The sequence below is a fragment of the Mastomys coucha genome, unplaced genomic scaffold (assembly GCF_008632895.1).
Source record: "Mastomys coucha isolate ucsf_1 unplaced genomic scaffold, UCSF_Mcou_1 pScaffold4, whole genome shotgun sequence".
NCBI lineage: Eukaryota > Metazoa > Chordata > Mammalia > Rodentia > Muridae > Mastomys > Mastomys coucha.
Window position 1 is genome coordinate 55,532,460 of NW_022196910.1, and position 9,673 is coordinate 55,542,132.

At 46.3% G+C, this 9,673-nt stretch overlaps 1 protein-coding gene across 3 annotated transcripts in view; it reads right to left on the reverse strand.

Moving 5' to 3' along the window:
• Positions 1 to 3,674: 3,674 nt before the first annotated feature.
• The window catches only part of Il23a (interleukin 23 subunit alpha), a 7,557-nt gene continuing 1,558 nt past the window's right edge, over positions 3,675 to 9,673 (reverse strand). The window contains exons 1-4 of one of the 3 annotated variants that reach the window (XM_031349544.1): positions 5,321 to 5,544; positions 4,997 to 5,098; positions 4,588 to 4,734; positions 3,675 to 4,480 (exon numbers count right to left, since the gene is read on the reverse strand). In XM_031349544.1, the coding sequence (XP_031205404.1) occupies positions 4,301 to 4,480; positions 4,588 to 4,734; positions 4,997 to 5,098; positions 5,321 to 5,482 (591 nt within the window). In that variant the 5' untranslated portion in view covers positions 5,483 to 5,544 and the 3' untranslated portion in view covers positions 3,675 to 4,300. Of the gene's footprint in view, positions 4,481 to 4,587; positions 4,735 to 4,996; positions 5,099 to 5,320; positions 5,545 to 9,673 lie in introns of those variants that run through there. The other 2 variants (XM_031349543.1, XM_031349545.1) reach the window with 2 other exon arrangements.

The window sequence follows — 9,673 nt, forward strand, 5'->3', positions numbered from 1 at the left end:
TTGGAGACGGTTTCTCTGTGTAGCCTTGGCTGTCCTGGAACTCATTCTGAAGACCAGGCTGGCCTCAAACTCAGAAATCCACCTGCCTCTGCTGCCTCTCAAGGGCTGGGATTAAAGGCGTGCACCACCACCACCTGGCTACAGTGTCTTACATATAACAATAAATAAATCTTTAAAAAAAAAAAAACTACAACAAGAATACTGTGAAAGAGTCTCTTCTCAAAACTTTGTGACTTTCTGTTCCTGAAAGTCATTCTTTAGAGACAAAGGCCGGCAACGTACAAGCATTAGGTCATCAACTGTGGCTTCTCTCAAACCCACTCCAAGACATTTCTCTTGTCATTCCTTCCTTCCTCTGTTTGACACAGCGATTTATGTTAGTTGGACTATCTGGGTAGAGAAGAGACAGGCTTCTGTTATTACTAAGCCGGTGGCAAAGTCCAGATATAAACCTGGATCTGTCCAGGCCGGTGCCTGTAACCCCAGCATTTGGGAGGTAGAGGCAGGGTCAGGAGTTTAAGGCTCAGCCTAGGGTACATATTGAATTCCACAACAGTCTCAGATACAAGAGTCCTTGTCTCTAAAATGAAAAATAAGCATGATCCAGGCATGGTTCAATCCTAGCACTTGGGAGGAAGAGGCAGGTGGATCTCTTGACAGTTTGAGGCCAACCTGGTCTACAGAGCGAGTTTCAGGACTGCTAGGACTGATACATAGATAAACCCTGTCTTTAAATAAATAAATAAATAAATAACAAAAAACCCGAATCTGACTATGCTCCATGTGCACCTTTCAATTTTTGTTTTGTCTTGACAAGCCTGGCCTTGAGTTTACAGTACTGTTTCTCTCTTTGCCTCTCTGGAGCTGGCATTACAGGTACACGCCACCACAGTCAGAGCTCTGGTTGGTGGATGGATGGGTGGGCTTTTGTAGATAGGATGCTACTATATGGTATAGGTTACAACAAACTCAAGGTCTACCTGCCTCAGTCACCTGAGCGCTGGAATACAGGTGTTTTAGGCCAGCCTGGACTACCTAGTAAGTTCTAGGAGAGCTAGAGATACAAAAAGAATCCCCGTCTCACAAAAACAAAACAAAAACACTAGCGCCTTTCACTTTTTTTTTCTTTTGAGATTGTGATATAATTACATCATTTCATCATTTTCCCTTATCTTTCCTCCCTTTAAATCCTCCCATCTGCCCTTCCGAGCTCTCTTTCAAATGCAAGACCTCTTTTTTTTAATCCCCCTCCCTTTTTAATCTTCCACTCCTCCCCCTCCTTTTTTTCTTTTCCCTTTAGGACAGGGTTTCTCTGTGTAGCCCTGGCTGTCCTGGATACACTCTATAGACCAGGCTGGCCTTGAATTCAGAGATTCTTCTGCCTCTCCTCCCAAGTGCTCTGTTTAAAGATGTGCACTGCCAGCTGGGCAGTGGTGGCGCACACCTTTAATCCCAGCACTTGGGAGGCAGAGGCTGACAGGTTTCTTGAGTTCGAGGCCAGCCTGGTCTACAGAGTGAGTTCCAGGACAGCCAGGGCTACACAGAGAAACCCTGTCTCAAAAAAAAAAAAAGGACTGAAAAAAAGGTGTGGGCTGCTGCTTCTCTTCTTCCTCTTTCAACTCCTCCTCCCACTTCTTCTCTTCCCACTCCTCCTCTTCCTCTGCCTCTCCTCCTCTTCGTCTCCTTTTCCTACCTCTTTCCCTTCTCCTCCCCTCCCCTCCTCCTCTTTTCTTCCTCCTTATTCTTTACTTTTGAGGCTAAAGTTTTTGTTTTTTTATAAAGATTTATTTATTATTATAAGTAAGTACACTGTAGCTATCTTCAGACACACCAGAAAAGGGGCATCATGTCTCATTATGGGTGGTTGTGAGCCACCATGTGGTTGCTGGGATTTGAACTCAGGACCTTTGGAAGAGCAGCTGGTGCTCTTACCCACTGAGCCATCTCACCAGCCCCCAAGGCTAAAGTTTTAGCTTGAGTACTAAGCAAGCTTCCTTCTGAAGGAGTTTACAGAGATCCTTAAGGGAAAATCACAGGCCTTGGAAGTTACCTTCATCTTCCTGTAATACTTGACCTGCTTAAAACTACAGTCCTAAGCTAGGGCTTTAGCTCAGTGATAGAGCACTTGTCTGCCATACCTGAGGCCTTGGGTTCAATCCCCAGCCCTATGATAAAGCTCAACTCTCACTTGAATCTGTGGTGAGTTGGGTTCCTATCTTTGGTTAGAGATAGATAGATAGATAGATAGATAGATGATAGATAGATAGATAGATAGATAGATAGATAGATAGATAGATAGATAGATAGATAGGCAGACCGACAGACAGACAGACACACACACACACACCCTTGGCCATGAAGTCAGGGAAGAAAGCAACAGATCGGGTACAAGTTGCCTGCGGGTTGTGCTGCCCACTCCCTGACCTGAATCCCATGTAGTCTCTGCTTAGCCATCAAAGAGGTCCTACTGATAGAAAATGCCGCCAGGCAGTGGTGGTGCACGCCTTTAAGGCCAGCACTTTTGGAGGCAGAGGCAGGCAGAATTTTGAGTTTGAGGCCAATCTGGTCTACAGAGTGAGTTCCAGGACAGCCAAAGCTACACAGAGAAACCCTGTCTACAAACAAACAAACAAACAAAAAAGCCTACTTATCTTTTTAGGCTATACTGCAGAAACCAGATATGATAGTTCATGTCTATAATACTAGTACTTGGGAGGCTGAGGAAGGAGGCCTGCCGCAGCGCGAAGCCTCTTTGGGCTGTCTGAGAAGTCAAACCAAAAATTTACCAGGCTTGGTGACACACCTGGGATCCTGAAGTAAAAGGATTGCTCTGAATTGAATATCATCCTCGTCAATGGATCAAGTAGTTCTGAGACTCCATATAAATACCCTGTTTTTAAAAACAAACACCAAAAATTCAAGCCAGGTGTGACACTGCACTGAGGCAAGAAAACTATCATAAATTCTGGACAGGCTGGTGTGAAACCAAAGTCAGGGGAGTTGTGGAGATGGTTTAGTGAGTAAAGCCCTTGGCAGGCAAATGTGAAGACCAGAAAAATGTGGAGATTGGAGCTCCAATACTTACATAAATAATGGATGGGTCTCCTTCCCCACCTATAATTCCAGCCCTTGAGAGGCAGAGACAAGATGTCCAGAACAAGCTGACAAGGTAGGTTAGTCCAATCAATCTGCTAAGCTAGGTTCAAGTAACCTCGACACAAAGCTGAGAGAGGTGTCACAAACCTTTAAGCCCAGTGTTAAAGAGACAGAGGCAGGCAGATCTGTGTTGATTTCAATGCCAGCCAAGACTACATAGTGAGACTCTGTGTGTGTGTGTGGGGGGGGGGTACGCACACATGCGTGTGAAAACACTCAACATTAACTTTTGGTCTCCACAATGCAGGTGTATACTAAAGTGAACCTATATATACATACATGAACATTACACATACAGGTCAAAAAAGACTAAGAGCATATTCGGACAATGGAGATGCCATACTGTCCTTCAATGAACAAATGTGTCCATTCAGAACTCAGGTTGCCCTGAGTCCTTTGATTTGAGATGTCAGAGTAGAAGGGATTCGTGTTGTTATCACTTGGCCCTACTTTTTCCGTCGGCTTTCTCATCTCTTTTCTCTCCTAACTATGCTTACAAATTAGTCCCAGAGAGCCACATAAATAAATCTTTATTGAAAAAAATACATAATTCCTTATAAATAGAATAAATAACAATCATCTAAACTGTTACAAAGATAAATAATATCAAAATTTCCCTTCCCACTTAATAAATATGCAGCTCTGTCACAGGTCAGATTGGTAGCATTTGTCAGTTCGTTTGTGTAGTTCTGTTAGTTCTGAGTGACTAGATTCTGTTAGACCTGAGGGACTAAGCAGGCAGTTACAGAGCTTCTGTCCCTGAGTCACCCAGAAATGCAGAACGTTCCCTTTTTCTTGTTTTTCATACAGACACTGGCCAAAGCCTGGGCTCACATTTTCTGACGCTCTGGGTTTTCCTTCTCTCAGTTTCTCCAATGCCACAGCCCCCTTACCCCCCTGGCATGCAACTGCTTGCCAGCCTCCAAGGCCAAGGGCTTGACTTTATTCCTCTTCTCCGGCTCCTTTCTCTGCTGAGCTGTCTGCTCTGGGTTCGTTGTTTTCCTCTTTAATAATGGTGTCCTTGTCCTTCACACAAAACAAACAGAACAAGAACAACACAAGTCCTAATGGATAATTAGCTTGTAGATGTCTGGGCTGATAGATTAGTCCTATCGTTGTAAACGTGGGAATCTGGGCACCATCCTTAAGCTGTTGGCACTAAGGGCTCAGTCAGAGTCGCTGCTCCGTGGGCAAAGACCCGGGCAGCTATGGCCAAAAAGGCCTGGAGGCTTCGAAGGATCTTGGAACGGAGAAGGGGGCGCTGCCACTGCTGGCTGGGGCTCAGGCTAGGCATCTGTTGAGTCTCCCGGTGGTGAACCTCTGCCTGAAGGACAGTCAGAAAGACATAGTCGGAAAGGATTCCATATACTAAGTTCCCAGCTTCTTTTTCAGAAACTGGCTAGCCCCATCTTCCAGATTCCTGGTTCATACCTGGAGGAGTTGGCTGAGGTCCAGCAGGGAGGTATGAAGCTGCTCCACAGGGCTATCAGGGAGTAGAGCAGGCTCCCCTTTGAAGATGTCTGAGTCCAGCAGGTGCTTATAAAAAACCAGACCTTGGCGGATCCTTTGCAAGCAGAACTGGGAAAGAAGAAGAAAGCAACCAAGCCATAAAGATCCTCTTTCCTAGTGCCCCGCTGTCCTTTCTTCCTCTGTTTTTCCTTTTTCATTCTTTAGACAGCATTACACTACCTTAGGCTTTGGCCTTAAATTTACTACCCACAGCCCAGGCTGGCTTCAAGCCCACTGTGGCTCCTTGTCATCTCAGGCATAGCTAAATGATGACGCTCAGCTTCCCTTCGCCTCCCCTCTCCTAGATATACCAACACTGGCTTAGTGGTACCTGGCTGTTGTCCTTGAGTCCTTGGGGGTCACAACCATCTCCACACTGGATACGGGGTACATTATTTTTAGTCTCTTCATCCTCTTCTTCTCTTAGTAGATCCTGGAATGGAGGGAGTGGCAACAGTGAGTCGAGGCGACTGCTTTGCATTCCACTCAACCACTGGCCCACAACTCTCCCGGAAGCCCGAGTCTTCTGTCCTCTCTCATTCCATGATGGCCTTCAACCCTCCAGATCCACCCAGGTCCACAGCTTACATTAAACCACAACTCCCTTGGAGGGCTTGGGAAGGTTTTCTGTGAGGTTCCAGGAGCTGACACTTACCATATGTCCCACTGGTGCATGTGCGTTCCAGGCTAGTGTGCAGAGATTCTGAGAGAGCTGTTGGCACTGAGCCCAGTCAGGACTGCTACTCCTAGGCACAGCCAGGCCCTGAGTGACCCAGGGCAACAACCATAGCAGTAGTACTGCTCTGCAATCCAGCATCTTGTTGCCTGCTTCTCAGATCTGGCTGGCTCTGTGATCTGCACCAGGCCTGTGTACCCTCTATTCACCTCCTTTCACTCTAACTCTGTAGTCCAACTTCTAAGTGGCTTCCTGATTTCTTCCTTTTGTCTCGCAGTCTCTTTTTAAGGTCCCTGCACTGTAAGGCCCGCCCTTTACACCAGCAGGTGACTCAGAGCAGGTGGGATTCCCCTCCCTGCATCATCTCCCTCTTTGGAGAGCCCAGGTATGCCGCCTCAGTTCCAGGGGAAATAGTGGTGAGGTTGTTGTGGCTAGAGGCCTAGGTTGGGACACATGTGTCATGCTCTCCAGGAACACAGAAAGCTGCAGAGGGGGCAGGGAAGTAATGGACATTTAAAGGAATATCTCCAGTTCCTTCCTGTGTAATCTGTCTGATATAGTTTTTTGCCTCTCATGCTTTATTCTTACCCAACCCCACTCTGATTTCCTCACTTCCTCTTGCCCTAGGGAAAACCAAAACAGCCCTCATTCATCTCCAAATCCCATGGTGAGCTCAGATTCAAAGTTTGGTTCCTGTGTGATGCCTTCTATGTAAGACCAAGGCATTTCCTTATCTCTGTGTTCTTTCGTTCTTTTCACCCAGGCAGTCCTGGTTTTGAAGGTGACAGTAGCCACCTTCTGAAATCACCTTCTGTGATCTGAGAAGCTGGATGGGGGCAGTAAAAAGTTACTGCTCCATCAGGCCTCGCTGCCGAAAGGGCATTCCCCGGGGGGCGGGGGGGTGCTGGCTAAGAACCTCTAAATTTCTCAGCCCTCTTAGCCTACGGTTGCCACTGGTTCTGCAGGATTTAGGTAATTATTTTTCAGGGAGTTGGGAACTGGAAGTCCAACTTAAACATTGCAGCTCCCTGCTCCCACCCCATAGCTAGAAATTGTACACAGAAGTTCTGGGTGGTTGAAAGTACAGTGACGATGACCCGTGCTGGCCTTTCAGCCTGTTGCATCCACGGGTAAAATCCACTGAAGGCTGATTGATTTCATCACCCTTCATGATGTAACACCAGGGAAGCAGCTGCGAGAGTGGGGTCGGACGTGGGAGGAGAGGGTGGTCTGAGTCTGGGACTCCCCCAACCCTAGTACAGGGTCCCCGCACAATCAGGACGTCAGAGCGAGGCCATAGATGACCACATGGCAGGCTTTCAAAAGTTAACTTTTCCTCTGAGAGACAAGCTCTCAATGGGGGTCCTCTTTCACTTAGGGCTCTTATTTGGTTTTGGAGACAGGGGTTTCTCTGTGTATCTCTGGCTGTCCTGGAACTCACGCCTCAGAAGTATCAGACAGATTACATAGGAAGGAAATAGAGGTGGTATTAAGATGTAGACCAGGCTGGTCTCCAACTCAGAAATCACCCTGCTTCTGTCTCCTGAGTGCTGGTATTAAAGCTGTGTACCACCTCCGCCTGAAGACCGTTTGTGTTTGTTTGTTTGTTTGTTTATTTGTTTTTCGAGACAGGGTTTCTCTGTGTAGTCCTGGCTGTCCTGGATTCACTCTGTAGACCAGGCTGCCCTCGAACTCAGAAATCTGCCTGCATCTGCCTCCCAAGTGCTGGGATTAAAGGTGTGCACCACCACTGCCTGGCTTCAAATATTACTTTTAGGATTCTGGGATGACTTTGCCTACCTTTCAATGAAACATTTGGGGGAGAAATGATTTGTATACCTAGGACAGAGGTATACTATGAATGGAATAAGGGAATTGAGAGGAGCTTGCATAGGGGAGTCCACTTTATTTTGTGCAATGTCTCCTATTCTTTTGCTATGTCTGGTCACAGTCCTGAGAATTCTCACAGGTAGGAGGTAAAGGTAAGGAGAAGGAGAAGGAAGCGGGTGGGAAGAGACTGGCGAGTGAGTTGGAGGCTCGGGCCCTCAGCTGTCTCACTTCCTGGTGCTCTCGCAGTTGAGGAGGAAGCAGGGTTGGCGGGGCGACTCCACCGTGGCTGTCTTACAGCTGGAACCACTTCCAAGGCTGCAGCTGACCTAGAACTTCAAGAAGCCCTTGACGTCAGCGGGGCCTTAACCGTTATGCAAATCACATTCACAAAATACTCCTAGACAGGCCTTTCCAGACGAATGCCCAGACTCCAAATCCAATTCAAGTTTCCCCAGGTGGTTAATGACTATAGCTAATAATGATGGCTAATTCGTAGCTAACTCTCACTTTGTGATGTGTACCTGGTCTAAGCACTTTACAAGCATTAACCTAAGTCTCAATAAATTCTGTGTAGTATATATTATATCGTGGATTTACTGGGGAGAATGAGGTGCAAAGATAAGTTGTTTAACAAAGACTACCGAGGGGGCTGGCAAGATGGCTCAGCGGGTAAGAGCACTGAATGCTCTTCCAAAGGTCCTGAGTTTGGATCCCAGCAACCACATGGTGGCTCACAACCACCCATAATGAGATCTGACACCCTCTTCTGGTGTGTCTGAAGACAGCTACAGTGTATTCTGCCGGAGTGAGTGGGGCTGAAGCGAGTGGGGCCCGTCCTGAGTTCAATTCCCAGCAGCCACATGATGGCTCACGGCCAGCTGTACAGCTACAGTGTACTCATACACATAAAATGAATAAATAAATCTTTAAAAAAACAAAAAAACAAAAAAACAAAGACTACGGAGCTGGGAAATGGCGACCTGCAGTGCCGACCACAAAAATTCGACTTTTAAAAGTTGTTTAAAATTATTATGTGTGTGCAGGTGCATGTGTACCTTGGGATGCCTGTGGACTTCAGAGGACAGCTCTGTCCAGACAGCCCTCTCCTTGCAGCTTTGTGTAGGTTCCAGGAATTGACCCCAGGCTGCTAGTCCTCCAACCTGGCTCCGTATTCCACACATGCTAGGCAAGTGTTCCACCAGTCATCGTATCCCCAGGGATAAAGGCATGAGTACTACCACACCCAGTTTAGGTCTTCACATTTTGAGTCTTCATTTTTAAAAAATATTTTAAGATCTATTTATTTATTTTATTTATATGAGTACACTGTACTCATACACCAGATACACCAGAAGAGGATATCAGCTCCCATTACGGATGGTTGTGAGCCACCATGTGGTTTCTGGGAATTGAACTCAGGACCTCTGGAAGAGTAGTCAGTGCTCTTAGCTGCTGAGCCATTTCTCCAGCCCTGCATTTTGAATCTTCTAACTTAGCTTTCATAGCAAGGATTATAGATCTGCATTAGGCTCAACTCATATTCTGCAGTTTAGTTTCTTGTTCATTTTTGAGGCAGTTTCTTGTAGCCCAGAATGGCTTCAGATTTCTCTGTGCTGAGAATAACCTTGAGCTGCTGATCCCCCCTGCGTCCACTTCCCAAGGGTTACAGACATGCTCTAACATGCTTGACTCTGTTTAAAATTACTGTGTCATATTGGATACTGTGAGGAAACTCACATGGAGGTAAATTGTGATTCACGAAGTAGTTTATTGAGTGAGGTGTGGTGGCACCCTTCTGTATGGCAAGTTCTGGAGTTGATAAGAAGGGAGGATTACAAGTTCAAGGCTAGTTTGGGCTCCCTAGTGAGAATTTAGCTCAACAAACCAAAAAAGAAGAGATTTACTCCAAGCATCCTGAGCTCAACTCCTGTGAGGTCTCTTTCAGTCATGAGCCTTCAATATGGAGGTTTCTGTATAGGGACTGTGTAGGTTTCTTCTGTTAGGGGCTGTGTAAGTCTCTTAGCACCTACAGTTTTTGTATGAAAATTTAAATCTAAGAACCGTGAAGCCTTTAATCCCAGCACTTGGGAGTCAGAGGCAGGTGGATTTCTGAGTTTGAGGCCAGCCTGGTCTACAGAGTGAGTTCCAGGACAGCCAGGGCTATACAGAGAAACCCTGTCTCGAAAAGCCAAAAGAGAGGAAAAAAAAAAAAAAAGAACCGTGAAGCCAGAGATCCTTTAAGTTAGGCGCTCTCTATTTTGGTGTAGGATTCCTTGGTGTGTGGAATGCCCAAGTGCCTATGTCCTCTTGCCCACCCATTACTATTTTGCTTTGTTTTTTTAGATAGAGTTTCAGGTAGCCCAGGCTGGCCTGGAATTCACTATACTGCAGAGGATCCATAGCTGAACTCCTCATCTGTCTGCCTCAGGGTTCTTTCATGAAGTTCTACTTGCTTGCCTTTATTGAGAGAGGTAAATCACACACACACACACACACACACAC